The 16,465-nt window shown below is 42.5% G+C and overlaps 2 protein-coding genes across 3 annotated transcripts in view; one reads left to right on the top strand and one right to left on the bottom strand.

Moving 5' to 3' along the window:
* Window positions 1-12,835, top strand: part of LOC118430434 (dipeptidase 1-like) — a 33,099-nt gene extending 20,264 nt beyond the window's left edge. Inside the window, exons 1-10 of one of the 2 annotated variants that reach the window (XM_035841302.1) lie at window positions 3,397-3,622; window positions 7,626-7,767; window positions 8,227-8,359; window positions 8,783-8,933; window positions 9,394-9,460; window positions 9,589-9,765; window positions 9,967-10,063; window positions 10,606-10,681; window positions 11,108-11,243; window positions 11,720-12,835. In XM_035841302.1, coding sequence (XP_035697195.1) covers window positions 3,426-3,622; window positions 7,626-7,767; window positions 8,227-8,359; window positions 8,783-8,933; window positions 9,394-9,460; window positions 9,589-9,765; window positions 9,967-10,063; window positions 10,606-10,681; window positions 11,108-11,243; window positions 11,720-11,815 — 1,272 coding nt within the window. In that variant the 5' untranslated portion in view covers window positions 3,397-3,425 and the 3' untranslated portion in view covers window positions 11,816-12,835. Of the gene's footprint in view, window positions 1-3,396; window positions 3,623-7,625; window positions 7,768-8,226; window positions 8,360-8,782; window positions 8,934-9,393; window positions 9,461-9,588; window positions 9,766-9,966; window positions 10,064-10,605; window positions 10,682-11,107; window positions 11,244-11,719 lie in introns of those variants that run through there. The other variant, XM_035841303.1, reaches the window with a different exon arrangement.
* Window positions 12,836-14,089: 1,254 nt separating this feature from the next.
* Window positions 14,090-16,465, bottom strand: part of LOC118430437 (sperm-associated antigen 7 homolog) — a 4,549-nt gene continuing 2,173 nt past the window's right edge. Inside the window, exons 4-7 of the mRNA XM_035841305.1 lie at window positions 16,384-16,465; window positions 15,895-15,987; window positions 14,926-15,073; window positions 14,090-14,336 (exon numbers count right to left, since the gene is read on the bottom strand). Of these exons, the coding sequence (XP_035697198.1) occupies window positions 14,206-14,336; window positions 14,926-15,073; window positions 15,895-15,987; window positions 16,384-16,465 (454 nt within the window). The 3' untranslated portion in view covers window positions 14,090-14,205. The remainder of the gene's footprint in view (window positions 14,337-14,925; window positions 15,074-15,894; window positions 15,988-16,383) is intronic.

The raw sequence follows: 16,465 nt of genomic DNA, 5'->3' as shown, positions 1-16,465 counted from the left end.
TTGCTCAGCGAATATGGCCAGACTGACAGTTAAAAGACCTGTTTTTTTTCAATCCTTATGATTTCTGTGAACAATCGCTCTGCAGTTTACAACGCTGCAAACAATTAAGGTATCTCGGTTGGCTAAATTGGCTTTTTGACCTTCCACTGTTTTCTTATTAATGAATTAAGAACGAATGGAGCCGTAACGAATGTTGATAGATGGGCATTAAAGAATTCTACATCTGACTTTTTGGGGGCCAAATTGATGACGTCATCATTTTTATTGCCTCTGATATTTTTTTCTATGACAAAATACAGCACTTTGGTACAGACCACTGTAATGAAACTTCGTTTTTCGTTGCATAAAAGCCATAATGATGAAAGCTACAAACTCACGGTTGCGCAAATTGATATCTACTAATGATCTGTATAATGAGAAAATGTTTTGTTTTCATCTAATTAAAGAAATCTAATTCTTAATAACTACAGATCGTTAGTAGATATCAGTTTGCGCAACCCTGACCCAAACGAGACAAAAGTTTCGAAGACAGACAGACCATTTCCCTTGCAGTGATACCAATTGAAGGGCCTCGGGGGATGAGAGCATTTATCCGTCATTTCAGAAATATCGCGGTACCCGTCAGTCATTTGTCAGTTAGCGAAGTTCGACCGACTGACCGACTAGAACTAGATGGAAACGTTCCACCCTACTATATGATATGTACAAATGTAACCTAAGACACGGTGGATAGGGTCAGGTATCCAAACTATATGTTGAGTTTTACACACAAAGTGATAAGTCTCGTCTGACTTTCTTGACTACAGATGAAGACGACCCTGGTGTTTCTTCTTGTTGTCCTGGTCATCTCGTCCCATCTGATGACAGCTGATAGCCACTTTAGGATTGGCCGAGGCATGGGTAAGAAAATAATCATCCTTCGTTCTACTGAACGATTAGAGTAAAAAATGAAACAAATAGCAACAAACAAATAAAGAACGATGAGAAATATTTAATACATGTAGCCTTGATTCTTTTGCACAACTCATTGTTTGGGAGCCCACGTTGTGGTTCCAGTTGTCATATCAAGCTTACGAAAATAGCCTTGTTTAATACCATCCAATTTCTACCGGGGCTCCTTGCACTCGCTGCCCTAAAAACAGGGGCTCCTTTAATAGAGTCCTTACACACGTTGCCTTAAACACATTTTAGGGCAACTAGTGGAAGGAGCCCCGGTAGAAATCGGGTAGGCTATGATTATAGTCAAAGGTAGTAAAAAAAACACACACCACTACCAGTGGATTGGCCCCTGCTGTAGTGATTGCGTTGTGTGTGGCCCAGGGCTAATGTAACAGAGATGGGCCCCGCCCTATACGCCATCTTGGCGCAGGAATGGTTTAACTTTTTAACTAACTATTAAAAAAAACACCGACAAATGATAAATACTACCAATTTTAATCTCGTTTCAGACTTTTGTATTCAGAACGTGGTTTCAAGGCTATCAAGGCGAACTTGGCCCGTCAGGCTGAGCTGCGTGAGCTGGCCAGGGAGCTGGAGATGGCCAGGGAGCTGGAGATGACCAGGGAGCTGGAGATGACCAGGGAGCTGGAGATGGCCAGGGAGCTGGAGATGGCCAGGGAGCTGGAGATGGCCAGGGAGCTGGAGATGACCAGGGAGCTGGAGATGGCCAGGGAGCTGGAGATGACCAGGGAGCTGGAGATGGCCAGGGAGCTGGAGATGACCAGGGAGCTGGAGATGGCCAGGGAGCTGGAGATGGCCAGGGAGCTGGAGATGACCAGGGAGCTGGAGATGACCAGGGAGCTGGAGATGGCCAGGGAGCTGGAGATGACCAGGGAGCTGGAGATGACCAGGGAGCTGGAGATGACCAGGGAGCTGGAGATGGCCAGGGAGCTGGAGATGGCCAGGGAGCTGGAGAAACGAGATGTGGACACCCGTCTGAGTGACAGGATGATGGAGAAAATTACAAGTTCGCTTTATGTGACAAAGGAAAGAAAATTTGCTCTTTTAAACATCCTTTTCCAAGATTGAAAAAAAAAACAACTGATAGACTCGTAAACAAGCAGTAATTAACATATATCATATATGTCAACAAAGTTGGTTTCGTCACATAACGTTACAATTTTGATTAGCTACCTAGATATAGAGTGGTATCCAGCCGTATTATAGCTCCTGCGTCTCTTCTGTATTTGCGAAGAGGACAGAAGAGACTCGGGAGCTACACTATGGCTGGATACCAGGCTAACCTAGATGCTGATAATTGTTAAATCCTGGAAGTCCGAACGGCATGCATGCGTGCATTTGTATGGTCGTCTCCTGCATGGTGAAAACTGCAAATAAAAGATTGCAAGATGCATCATATCTCTATCGTTTTTGTGAACTTAATGTTGTTAGCATAGATGGGGCACCTAGCACATATGAGCTGAACTACAAGATGTAATTGCCTAATCCCAAAGTAGTGCAGAGGGACCCACTCAAAGTCTTTGCTGCCAGTTTTAATAGTAAAGTTGAAGTTCTCTCTATATGTCTACTCTCCAAGCAGAGGTTGGTGGGAAAGATTGGTGGGGATTGCGGGCAGACAACGTGAGATTTGAGCAAGGAGGTTGAAAAGACCTCCTTGGTTTGAGGAAAAGTTTAGTCTCAAGGTAGACCATACGGTGCCTTAGACTTGAGAGATCTTTAGAGATCATAGTATCAAAGCTTGCCAAGGAGTATAGCCGGCCAAAGGGAGATAGCCGGCCAACGGGAGTCAAACGGGCACCGGTGCCGGCTATACTCCTTGGCCAGCTTTGAGACTAGAAAAGTTCACAATCCTTCGGTATTTCCCACCAACCTCTGCTTGTGCCATGCCAATTATCACCTATTTCAGGCCTGGGTGTCAGGCAGGTGTCAGGGGAAGAAATGCCAAGCGGGGATGTGTCATTATGCATCCGTTTATAGGGTTGTAACGCAAAAATAGTGATAAGATACGATTACTAGTATTTTAGAAGATATATAGTACAAGGAGGTAATGAGATCTCATAGAGGGTTCATGAGGTTACAAAATATGAGTAGAGGTCTCATAAAACCTCATAACATTTTGCCTCATATACATAAACCTTGTGAGGTCTCATGTAAGAGCATATAGTTTAACTTCCTTGTTTTCATATTTTACACTGTTTGAATCTTTTTAATATGTTACCTGCAATTAGCCCATGGGCAAGAATTTGCAATAAAACTTGTTATAAAAAATATAAACCATCCTTGGTGGCATCATTAGGTCTTGTATACGACAGTGCGTGCGTAACGAAATGTAGAAAAATTGCAATGGTCATTGAGCGATGAATATTAACGGATTCCCCCTCGCAGGAGTCGTAAGTACATGTACTGTCTACAGCATCCTTCCCGATATCAAGTGATCGCCCCCTAAACTAGTAAACTTGAGAACAATGGCGACGTACCAAAGAACTGGGAACGAAGGCGCCTCCAGCGCGACTGGCCGGAATAGGCTGTTGTTGATAGTTTTAGGTATCTTGGTGCTTGTGGCGGTGGTGATAGCTGTCGCCGTGCCGTTGTCTCTCCACAAGCGGGACACCAACATGGACAAAGCCCGTAAACTTCTGTCGGAGGTCCCCTTGGTTGATGGGTAGGTAACGTGCTTTTCCGCCTTCCAAGATCTGCCCCTAACCCTAGGCCTGTCCCTAACCCCTGTGATTTTGGATCACTATTTTTGTTTTCGTTCGTCCATGGTTACTTGTAGCCGGTGCAAACCTGCAAATGTGCTCAAATGTGTACTTTCAAACAATCCATCACGTACAACTGTTAGATGCTATTATTTTCGTCTTGCCATAGCACATGTACGTGTAAACACGCGAGCGCATCATCTTTCGCTCTGACAAGGTAGAAGTCTTATATGTAATGTATTGACTTCATGATAGGAAAATGTGGCCAAATTTAGGTCAATCTTTGGTGCAAAATGGCGTGTTTTCTTGCAAGCTGTGTCTTATATCAAATCGCTGGAAGTTGCGACACTACTACTGTGCAAAAATGTATAATTCGGAACGACTTCCTGGGCAGTTTTATGGGTGCTAATATATACATAGGCTGAATCGTCAAAATCATGGAGACCTTTTTGAACAACGTTAACGGCAGGGTTAACCGGAGCTAGCAAAATAAACTTTTTTAAAACGGAGAGAAAGGTCATAGAAAGTACAGAACGAAGTGTGAGTGGGGCTATTCATGACGATTTGAGACACCCAGAGAGAGAAAATTGCTCACCCAGCATGTCGAGAAACACAAGACCTCCCCTGGGTTATGGCTATACGGTGCGAAACATTGCAGACATGTGTTACTGGTTAGCGCGTTTAATGAATAAGGATGATCCAGGAGGTCATGAATGAAAACCCTCTTCGCATCACAACTCCATCGTTTGATTTTTTGTGTGCGATCTTTTATGATCTTATATAGAAAGTCTGGCGGAAAAAATCTAGGAACTTCGGAACTTTTGAATGGTGTGAACTGTGAACTGAAAATAAGTTTGTAGAGTACCGTACTTAGGGTCGACAAAATATGGTGACATTCACAGCAAAGACCTAACCAGTTACCTGGTCACTATCCTCCACTGTACATGTGTTTTGCCTGGCCCGGTTCTTCTGGCAGTGTTTCTGGCAGCCTGTCTTTTTGGCTGGCCTTTCGAGTTATGTAACCTTACGTAACCCCGTACATAATTCCCCAACGTACGCTAATCATGAACGGGGCGGGTAGGATAGCAAGACCACGTCCAGTACGAAAAGATAATGTCTTAAAGGAATTATGAATGTAAATATTTAAAACTCACGACATTCCTAATACCCTTTTGCCTGGCATGACCCTGATGGGAAGGGGGAACTCTGCCATTTCTTCGTCGGCATCAGGGTCATGCCTCCTCGTAAATTAGAGCTCGCAGACTCGTCGTCCGATCGAATCGTCCCTAATGTGAGGGGGGTATTATAAATACAAATAAGGGAGACAGTAAAAAGAGGTATTGTATTTTTTAGGTCTTTAACAGACGTCCCTTCGTACGAAGGACCATTGGGTCAAAACGTGTTTTAGCGAAGGGGCTGTGTGCTCACAGCTAAGGGGCTGCGTGCTCGGCGAACGAGCTGTGTGCTCACAGCGAATGGGCTGCGTGCTCGGCGAATGAGCTGTGTGCTCACAGCGAAAGGGCTGTGTGCTCGGCAAAGTACATGCGTGCTCACAGCAAAAGAGCTGTGTGCTCACAGCAAATGGGCTGCGTGCTCGGCGAAAGAGCTGTGCGCTCACAGCAAAGGGGCTGCGTGCTCGGCGAAAGAGCTGTGTGCTCACAGCAAAGGGGCTGCGTGCTCGGCGAAGGAGGTTGTGCACCAGGCTGAAGTTGGCCGCTGATTGGTAGCCGCCGATCCAGCCGCCGATTCGTCATTAGACAAAACATAGCATCATTCAGACGCCCATTCGAAGAAACTAAAAATTCCTAATATCCTTTAAAAGCTTGAATGGACATCAAGAACTGCTGGATATTGTCTATTACCACCCAATATATGTATGTATAAACATAAATGATAACAAAAAGTATTATATCAACGATTAAGGATAAATAATAGGCCCAATCGGCGGCCAACTGCAGCCTGGTCTAAAATCGGCTGCCATACGGCTTGTAGAGCAATCTGCTACTTAACTAAACGTGGCCCGTGAATTTTGAGACGAATTTAGACGCAAACCCTGACTTAAGCTTATTCAAAACAAGTATCAAATCTTACGGGTCGGATTTGATTAATGAACTAGAGGGGAATTAACTAATAGGAAATCGGCTGCCAAATGCAAACGGCTTGTAGGGCAATCTACTACGTATCTAAACGTGACCCGTTAACATTTAAGAGGCACTTAAACCTTATATACTAAATGAACTAGAGCTCAGTGCCGATTTCTTATAGACCAAACTGCTTCAACTTAATTGGCTCCCTTCTAGATCTAGTTCATCAATTAAATCCGGCCCGTAAGATTTGATAATTGTATTGAAAACGTTGGGGTATTAAAGCTATCTAAATTCGTCTTGAAAGTTCACGGACCACGTTTATATAGTAGCAAATTGCTCTTCAAGCCGTATGGCTGAGCGTATTTTAGCGCCCCCTTTGTTTATTAGTTAAGCCCCCCCCCCCCCTCCCAGTTCATCAATTAAATTCGGCCCGTAAGATTTGATATTTGTTTTGAAAACGTTAGGGTATGCGCTATCTAAATTCGTCTTAACATCCACGGGCCACGATAAGTAGCAGATTGCTCTACAAGCCGTAAGGCAGCCGATTTTAGACCAGGCTGAAGTTGGCCGCCCAATTGGGTCTATTATTTGTGCTTAATCGTTGATATAATACTTTCTGTTATTATTTATGTTTATACATACATATATTGGGTGGTGATAGAGTTCTTGATGTCCATTTAAGCTTTTAAAGGAAATTAGGAATTTTGAATGGGATGCTATGTTTTGCTATGCTATGTTTTATGAATCGGCGACTGGATCGGCGGCTACCAATCGGCGGCCAGCTTCAGCCTGGTGTTACAGTCCCTTCGCCGTGAGCACTCTGCGGAGCTCCTTCGCCGAGCACACAGCACTTTCGCTGTGAGCACACGGCTCGTTCGACGAGCACGCAGCCCATTCGCTGTGAGCACACAGCTCGTTCGCCGAGCACGCAGCCCCTTAGCTGTGAGCACACAGCTCCTTCGCTAAAACACGTTTTGACCCAATGGTCCTTCGTACCTTCGAATTCGTTTGCTGGTTAACAAACTATTTGCGTGGCCTTGGCCTGGAATAGCCGAAGCCAACAACTGTCATCATGTGTAGGCTTGACGGGAAAGATAAAGCCGAGGTCAAGAAAATCCCACAGCTGCTTTCTCTCAAACGTGTACATGTGTACTGTCCCACATAACTCTCTGGATTAGGCCAAGGGTAACCTGGTATCCAGTCTACCGTAGATTGGCCAAGATTCCTTCGGGGAGGGAGAATTCTTCTGCCGCCAAGGTAATCTTTCGCACACGGTAGGATTCTGTAGGATTCGCACATGGTAGAAGTTCTGCACGGTAGCCATCCACGGGATTAAAATTCCTACCTGGATTAGGCCACAGCAAGTACATTTTATGGATGACATCAGCGTGGTCATGAATTGTCGCCTGATTTCAGAATTTCTTCTTTGGAGATGGTCAATATCATGAACATGACGACAAATTACCAAGAGGAGCAAATATGTTGTGTTGAAGGCCAATGATGGTTCTTGTAGAAGTGACACTAAATATGGATATTTCGCCATGACTGCAGTAGTAGAAGTGAAACTAATTGGACAATTGTAAAAGTGGCACCAACGTGGAAGCCATTGACTAATGCTTATACCAGACTACCACACTAGCGTTACCCTCCAAGGTTGGTGGGAAAAGTCGTGACCTTTCCCTTTCATAATTTTTTTTTTACCGGCCTTCCCACCTCTGCTTGGAGAGTAACTAGCGTCACTTTTGCTACAACAGTTGTACGTCTTGAATATAGGAATTAATAATGCATTGTTGGCTGTGATGTCCCTTTTGGACTTGTCTATTTCGAAAATGTAGCCATCTTTTTTTTGTACCCATCTATTTTTTATCATCATACACAGACATAACGACTGGCCCTGGCGGATGCAGGACGTGTATAACAACAGACTGGGTCAGCTGAACCTGGCCCAGGACATGCGGCCACTCTACAACCAGTCTCACACAGACATCCCCAGGCTACGGGAGGGGATGGTCGGCGCACAGGTATGTGTAGTTACATCTAGTTACACTGTATAGCTAGCTAGCTTCGCTCCTTCGCAGACTTCCTGAGTGGTAACGTTTTTTGGGTCGCGATTTTCAATATGGGCTATACGCTAAGGTTATCTAATATAAATGTAGTATGCTGGAACAGTCCATATTATCGTGACGTTTTTATGCCGTAAATTGTTTCTATCAGCCGACCCAACCAGAAACAAACGGCATAAGAAAAAGTCACGATTTTCCCCATCAACATCTGCTTGGAGAGTACATCAGTGTCACAGTGGTCTAGACGAAAGGTAGTGGACGCCACCTGTAACGTATGACCGTTTATAAACAGTGTCCAGTTGCCTGAATATCTGCTATTTGGCGTATCTTATTACCTTGTTGTCTAATCAACGTGTCTTGTTATGTCGGAAGGAATTTGATTACTTTGGTAATATCCCCTTTTCTCCTTGCAAAAAGTTCTGGGCCGCTTACGTGACTTGTGACGCCCAGTACAAGGACTCGATACGCAGGTTCCTGGGCCAAGTTGACGTCATCAAGAGATTTGTGGAGAAGTACCCGGATGTGTTCCAGTTCGTGACCACCGCTGAAGGTTTGAGTTTCAACCAAGTTGTTTTTAACAAAAATCCGTGTAAATGCTTCTCTTCAGTGGTATTTCTTTTTTTTTCAATTTCATCTTCTACTGCGATACAAAGTTTTCTTTTAGTACGCCATTTCTTCTTCCCTAGGCCCTTCGTTCTTCCGCCCTAGTTTTCCTTCTTCCTTTTTCACATTCCTTTCTTTCTTTTTTCCTTGCTTTCTTTCTTTTTTCCTTGCTTTCTCTCGTTTGTCTCCTTTCTTTTTCCTTCTTTCAGTCTGTTTTCGTTATTCCTTCCCTTTCCACTCTTGTTCTGCATGCATTCTTTCATTCGTCATTCACCCATCCATTCCTTCCTATTTGTTTTCCTCCCTGCCGTTCTCTGTACCGTCCCACCATCTGATGGTCATTGACCTAACATTAACTATTGTTTTCCAGGAATCTGGGACGCCTTCAGAGCGGGAAAGATCGGCAGTCTGATCGGTATGGAGGGGGGTCACGGCCTGGACAGCAGTCTGGCTACACTGCGCATGTTCTACGACGTGGGCGTCCGGTACATGACGGTTACACACAGCTGCAATACGCCCTGGTCAGTAAAGCTGTCCTCCAAACAGTTTGTGTTTGTTTGTTTGTTTGTTTACCGGTGGCATAATATAGTATCAAAGCAGGTCATAAAGTGTAGGCGGCCAAGCTCTGATAATGTTTTATGCGACCGGTAAATCTTCATTGGCGTTTTCCAGAGATCTGCACGTTTTTCAAGTGATACCGTTCCATTGGACGCCACACACACGCACGCACGCACGCACGCACGCACGCACGCACGCACGCACGCACGCACGCACGCACACACACACACACACACACACACACACACACACACACACACACACACACACACACACACACACACACACACATGCATGCACACACAAAAACTAGCGGCAAACGACCAAGCGGTCCCGCTCCTTCGGCTTCAGTATACCACAAATGTCTCACCTTACAGGACTTTCTCTAGATGACAAAATTCTTTTTTTGTGCTCTCCATGCAGGGCCGACGAATGGCATGAAACTAGGAAGGAAGTCCCAGAGCACAACGGCCTCACCGATTTTGGAAAGGTAATCTCCTCAGTACTAGTATCGTAGTGATAGCATGTCGATGAAGATTAGACATCCAGGATTCAGGTAATAGTGCTCGAACACTCTGAAAATGGTGTCTGAAAAACTCCTTTCTCTACTTCTTCTAGCTAGTCATTAAGGAAATGAATCGACTAGGGATGTTGGTGGACCTGTCTCACGTGTCCTTTAAGACGATGCACGACGCGCTGGACGTGACGCAGGCTCCCGTCATCTTCAGCCACTCCTCGGCTTACGCGCTCTGCAACCACACCAGGAACGTGCCGGACGACGTGCTGGAGAGGATGGTAACATATTGTTGCTCTGTGACCGGAGGATAACCTCCGACGACAGAGTATTGTTTTGGTCGATGTGATTGAGTGTTCGCATCTGTATCTCTATGTTCCCTTTGCCTCATTCGTTTGTAATTTGCGCATCTTTTTCGTCTTGAATGAAAATTACGACGTTTTAAGAAGATTTTCAATGGCTTCTGTTGCGTTCATTCACAGAAACAGAACAAGGGTGTGGTCATGGTGAACTTCTACAACGACTACATCAACTGTGGTCCCAACAAGACTCCCACCACCAACATCAGACACGTCGCAGGTAACTTTACATGCCTACTTAGGCCTACGTCACATTTCTTGGTCAGGGCCCGGCCGGGCTGTTTGCGGAAAGGAAAATATTATGCATAGATGGTTGGTTGCTGTTGGTTTATTTTTTGTCCGTGTTGTGATTTAGTTGGCCTTTATATCGTACTTATCGTCCACCAAAACTGCCCTGGCGGGCCTCTTTGTGGAAATGTGATGTTATTACATGTAGCCTTATCACTCAGACATTCTTGGAGCGCCGGCTAGCGCTGATTCGTGATTTTCAACATTGACAGGGTTCTCCAACGTTGGGGAGGTCGTTCCTACTCGCCAATGCTAGATTTTTCCAGAATTTACTCACCGAATCTCTTCAATCAGATTTTGTGGTGATTTTTACGGCTATCCACTGCACTGTCCTTTTGCCGTCATATACAAACAGCTGTGTTTTGTATGCGCGGCTAAAATATGTTGATCATGTCTTACGCTAGCTTTACAGTCTGACGTGTTGGTACGTTTGTATTATTCTATATAAAATATTCTCTGAACATCTTCCCCTAGATCACTGTGACTATATCAAGCGAGTAGCTGGGGAAGACTATGTAGGTATAGGAGCAGACTACGATGGTGTCAAGAGGTAACATTCTCTTACTTACAAATGCAGTTTACTTTAGATACAGTAGATTGTAAAATTTTTGTGGTGTCCAATTTCTGTACGAATTCAATCTCATCTACAAGTGTTTATGGTGTTTATAGTAAATCATAGTACAAAGCTAAACTTTCGTGAAACATTGAGGTTCAATGACCACTGTCGCCTTCTTAATTCAGTATCAATACTGATGACCAATCAATTCAGAACGTAAACCTGCAATAGTTACAGATACGTGATCTTATTAATACGTGATCTTGCGGATACGTGACGTCAGTAATTGGTCAAACGTGCCAGCAAGTTTATAATGCCCAGCGTTTCTGTTGACGTGCCCTGGGCCGTGCATACCTTAGTGTTATAAAAAAAGTTGAGCATTGTACTATGAATACAACATGTGCTTTTATTTCTTCCCAGAGTGCCAATAGGCCTCGAAGACGTCTCCAAGTACCCCAACTTGCTTGAGGAGTTGATCGTCCGCGGCTGGACGGATGACCAGATTAAGAAACTGCTGGGACTGAATCTTATCCGAGTCTTCAAGAAAACAGAAGAGGTAAAGAAAGTTTGTCTTGATTTCAAAGGAGACACTGATAGTTTGAAGGTTTATATATTTTTTACAGTATCGAAGGGCATTGTATAATTTTTCCTTGCTACTGACAAGTTAGAGAGAGTTCATAAAGGTAATGTTGAATGAATGACTGTACATAATAACATTGTACCCAGTGGGTTAAGTTCAGGTCACAACAAAGGAACCGTTTACAGATGCATGCAGTTACTACAAGACGTTTAACTACTAGATTAATACGACTTGTCCTTGCTTCTGAAAATGTAAGAGTAGATAATATTAACAGATTCTTTAATTTCTTGATACACATACAGCAAGTATAGATAGATTCTTTACATACATTCAGGGCTTTCGGAATTTGCTGACTTTAGTACGTACAACTTTATTAACTCTTTCCACAATGACCAATCATGTGCAATGTACGGTAATCAAATTTCCTGTCTAAACTTCTGTTGAACTTGTAGGTCAGTCGCAACCTTCGCCGCACGATGGACCCACTGGACGACCTGATCCCGGAGCAAGCCGTAGCGAACGAAACTTGCAGAACCGACAGGATATAACTTATTATAAGATCGGAGGCTAGTGCCAGGTGGTGCTGTAGTTCGAGACAGGATCGCTAGGTAGCGCCATACACCAAGACAATACTGTGGACTTACTCAGGTTTTATGTTGGCAAATCCTGATGCTCATTGCTTCCAGTTATAACCTTAAACGTAGAAATAGAAACTGAAGGTTGCTATAATTGTTCTTTTTTCTCATAATATAACTACAGTGCAAACTAACAAACTAATCCATGTCTTTATGTAAGGCCACACTAACTTAATTTTCTGAATGACATCTGTGTGCAAATTGATTTTCACCAAGTTCTAAAAAGAAAAGAAAAACAAACAAAAAACGAACCCAAAACTGAGGCCACATGTGACCCAGTTGCACCCCACGTCAATCAGAAATTATACTTACCAGAGGATCTGCTTTCCAGCGTAAGGGGGCACATGGTCAGGGCATGGGGCCACAGTGTCCTTGTTCTCTCTTTAAAGAATAGCAATAAAAACGTATTGAAATGGCTGTTTGAATATTTTGTTTTTAAGCCGTATACAGGGTTAAAAGAAAAAAGTTTTTTTTTATACATACATGATTCTAATGATATTCTATCAAGCCCCAATGACAGTATAGCATGGTTTTATGAAGCTAACACTAAGTAAACATCCAAACTTTATTCTTTGCCAAAAACTGTACAGTTCAATATTGCCAAGATGTGCTCACATGCTCAACATGTATTGTATAGTATAGCTTAGATAAGTATGTAGAATATAGACCTTAAACAGCACACTTTAATAGTTATGATAAACTATTGACTAATGTGACATTCTTGTTTGTAACTTTGCAATCATATAATCTTTCATGTATAGACTTCTAATGACTTCTGGTAAAGCCTTTATTGGTTGACATTCCTCTAATGTTAAACTTGCAATGGTTTTGTATATTGTAAGTGGTCAATACTTAAAACAAATCTCTGTAAATCTGTGGCTTTTCCCCAAATCTTGGCTACAAAAATAAACTTACACAACTGATGCCAACAAGCTAATTACATGTGGACTATACATGTGCAACTAGTCAGTCTTTGGCTACAAAAAGTTTTTTTTTTCTCTGTTACAATTACATTTTACACTGTGAATTAGGGGTGGGTACCGGTACGGTGCACCGGTACAAAACCAGTTTTTCTTATTCATTAAGTTATTGGACCGGTCCAAAAAAAACGGACCTGAAAAAATTCATTGGACCAAATGTTAGACCTTTTGAAAAATGAGCAGATTATATGATCTGGCATTCACATTCATTTGGGGGCTTACCAGTAGACGAAAATAACGAGCAAAGGAGAGTAGAGTCTATAGACCTTTCTCACGTGGCGGCCATGATAGATCTAAAACGAGTCCAATGAGGCAAACAAAAGGCTGTCCATCATAATTAGTAGTTCAACCAAGGATAGCATGGAAATTACAAAATTGACCAATAAGAGAATGGCTGCATGTCCGTCAAATATTTGCATTATTATGTTTTTATTTTGCATCTCTTAAAGGAATATGGGATCAGTACGAGAGTCTAAATTGCTACATATTTCATTGCATAACACTGGTTATAATATGTATTATTTGATTTTATATTGTGAAAATTGGTGTGGTCTGGGGAAAAACTAAATGGGAGCTGATTTTAGAAATAAGTTTTGTCTGTTTGCCTCATTGACCTCGTCTTCAATCTATGATGGCCGCCGCGTGATAAAGGTGTATAGTCATTTCTACCAAGTTTTACAGTAAACCATACAGAGGCAGTTAGCCTTGTAGGATTTAAAATGCCCGTGGGAGTCAAAAACTACAACAAACAGATTTCTTTGTAGCAGAATGGACCATTTTTTGAGTATCGTCCATTAACAAGTTTTCACATACTGAATCAGGTCCAGGTTCAGGTCCGGACCTGGACCTGATCCTCTGAACTTGAACCAGACCTGACATTTCTGTATCGGTACCCACTCCTACTGTGAATGATATTTGATTACAAGATTAGAAAGAAAAAGCAGACAAAGACACCCTAATATACACTTTTATGAAGGTTTGTTCCTACATTTATCATAATTCCAACTCATATCTCATATCTTAATAATGCTATAGGCGGGATTGAAACCCAACTATAACAAGAAAATCTACCACAAATGTGGCATGCAGATATTCAAAATATGTCTATTTTACAGAAACTTCTTATTATAAGTTCATGAAAGGGCAACATTGGCAAACATTACATCTTTCGCAAAAGTAATCTTAAAGAAATAAATATTAAATCAACTCTTTTTTTTTCTTTAATCATCTTTCCTACAGTGACAATACTTTTATTGACCATAAAGTAACTCTTAACTATTTTACATAAGCTGTGAATATGAGCCATGGTATGATGTACATGTACTACTGTTCTTCATTAGATGATGACTGGGCTGCATCTGCAGTAGGATCCTCAGTCTTTTGTCTCTTCTTTGCCCTGATCTGATTCTGCACCTCTTCAATAGAGCGTTGATCTCTTTTGTTCTCACTTGGAACTGAAACAATAAAATATTGGTAGGAAGTTAACTAGTACAGTCATGGTAAACAGACTTGAAGGTTACATTGTTAGTGCTGCATACCTGTACATTGGACTTGCACACTGGCCTGGTAAAATATGTCTGGAACCAGGTCTGGACTTGCATAAACTATCTCTCACTCAATTTTCCTTTTTGTTCTAAACCATCTAAAACCTCAACAGAAATGTGCCCTGGAAAAAGTAAAAATATTGCTGTTTCTAGGTTTGTTGGTAAGCTTTTGTGCTTACTACTGTCACCCTATATTATTTTGCATCATGCATACTTTTTAAATTGTATTTAAAATCTTTATGCATACACGCAACTTAACATGTACATGTAACAGAGAAATTCCTGGATGTCTAACACACATGCCATGGGATCAGGTATGGGTGTCATGTCTTTGAAATGCAATGTTCAGTGTACTAGTTCTTGAGCTTTGTATATATCATTTCCTCAACAAGCATGATACTAGAAACGAAAAGCCTTACCAAAACCATAGGCCATACTACCAGAACCTTGTACACATTATTTTTCTCCACAAGCATGATACTACAATAAAAAAACTTACCAAAACCATAGGCCTTGTTGGCCGTAGTAATCTGTGCAGCAGCCTTAGCGGAGGTGTCTCCTATGAGGTGCTTGTACTTGTCCTTGTAGTTCGACATGGGGACAACTTTCTGCGAGGCTTGTGAGGACGACGGCTCTTCAACCTGTGCCTGGGGAATAAGTTCAGTTAACCCTCTTGTTGCTGAAGGAGCCTTTGGGCACCAACTTTGTGTTGGTTACAAGTTAGGTTGCAGAGAGAGGGTTAAGCTAACCTCTGTGGGGTGACAACAGTTGATGGGATTAGGGCTAAAGTAAACTTTACCAAACCTATGTTTTGTACTAAACCGATGTAAGTACCATCTGCATAAGACCAGCAAGGTTTGATCAACTCACAATCTTTTTTTTTTTTACAACTGTTCTGTTCTTTTCATGGATCCTATCCAAAAGGACATACATATATAAAGCTGACTACTCATTTTCACCTGAGTGGAGTGAGGAGAGTCATTTAGAGCACATTTTCCAACATCACATGGTAAATGGTACCTACTAAGGATTTGAACCCCAAACCTTTAGATTCGTAGTCAACTACAGGTCCACCTGGTGGCACTAAGGCACGATCTACACAGTTTTTCCCGATATCGGCGAGCCTACAACCTCTCGCCGACAGCTTTTTTTCATCATCTAGATGGAACTACTATATCGCCATTACGATATCGGGAAAATTTCTCCCGAAAGGTCCGGACCATTCGTACGATACCTTACCGATAGCTTAGCAGGGGTCCCCGACAGCGTCGCGCGCGTGTAGATGCTTCCCGACTTCGGGAAGGCTCATTAGCATATAACGCCATTTGGAAAATCGCGCTATATGTTTATGACTGCAAGCGCCATGGGTGTCCGGCACCCTACGTTCTAGATCCCTCCCGAAATCTCCACAGATATTGGTAAAAACTGTGTGTAGATTGCGCCTGATTCTTGATTAAGGCAAGTGTACCTCTTTCAATCTCTTCATTTCTTCTGCCTTGTTAGGGTCCCACTCCTCACCCCTCCTGTATGCCTCCAGTTCTTCATCTGAGGGGGCAAATTCCTGGAGTAACAGCAAAAATAACGGTAAAATTATGATTCTAAAGAGTTTGTACAAGAAATTCTGAAATTCTTCGATGCAACATCTCATGTACCTTTCCTGCAAATTATGAAAGCACTGTTTGGGCAAACTATCTTCAAGCTTTAAAAATTAGTTAGTATTTCTATTACAGTCAAAACTGATGAAGAAGACCACTCATGAACGAGAAAATCTGGTACATTTGGACAAGTGGTCACAATAGACAGTTGATACTTGTGTTAATGGGAAATATCATCTAAAGGATTACTAAGAGCTGACCAGCTTGGCCAGTTGGTTCTCAGGGATGTTGGTCATTTGTAAAAGTTTGACTGTACTAGTTTGGCTTCAACAATGATAAATCCAAAATAATTACCATAATACCTTTTTACAGAGCATCACATATCTGTCATTTTCATCCTCTCCAAAGGAAAATGAAGTGAGTCCAGCAAACTCTACTACATCA

This window comes from Branchiostoma floridae, chromosome 14, assembly GCF_000003815.2.
Source record: "Branchiostoma floridae strain S238N-H82 chromosome 14, Bfl_VNyyK, whole genome shotgun sequence".
NCBI lineage: Eukaryota > Metazoa > Chordata > Leptocardii > Amphioxiformes > Branchiostomatidae > Branchiostoma > Branchiostoma floridae.
This window is presented reverse-complemented; position numbering and strand designations above follow the sequence as displayed.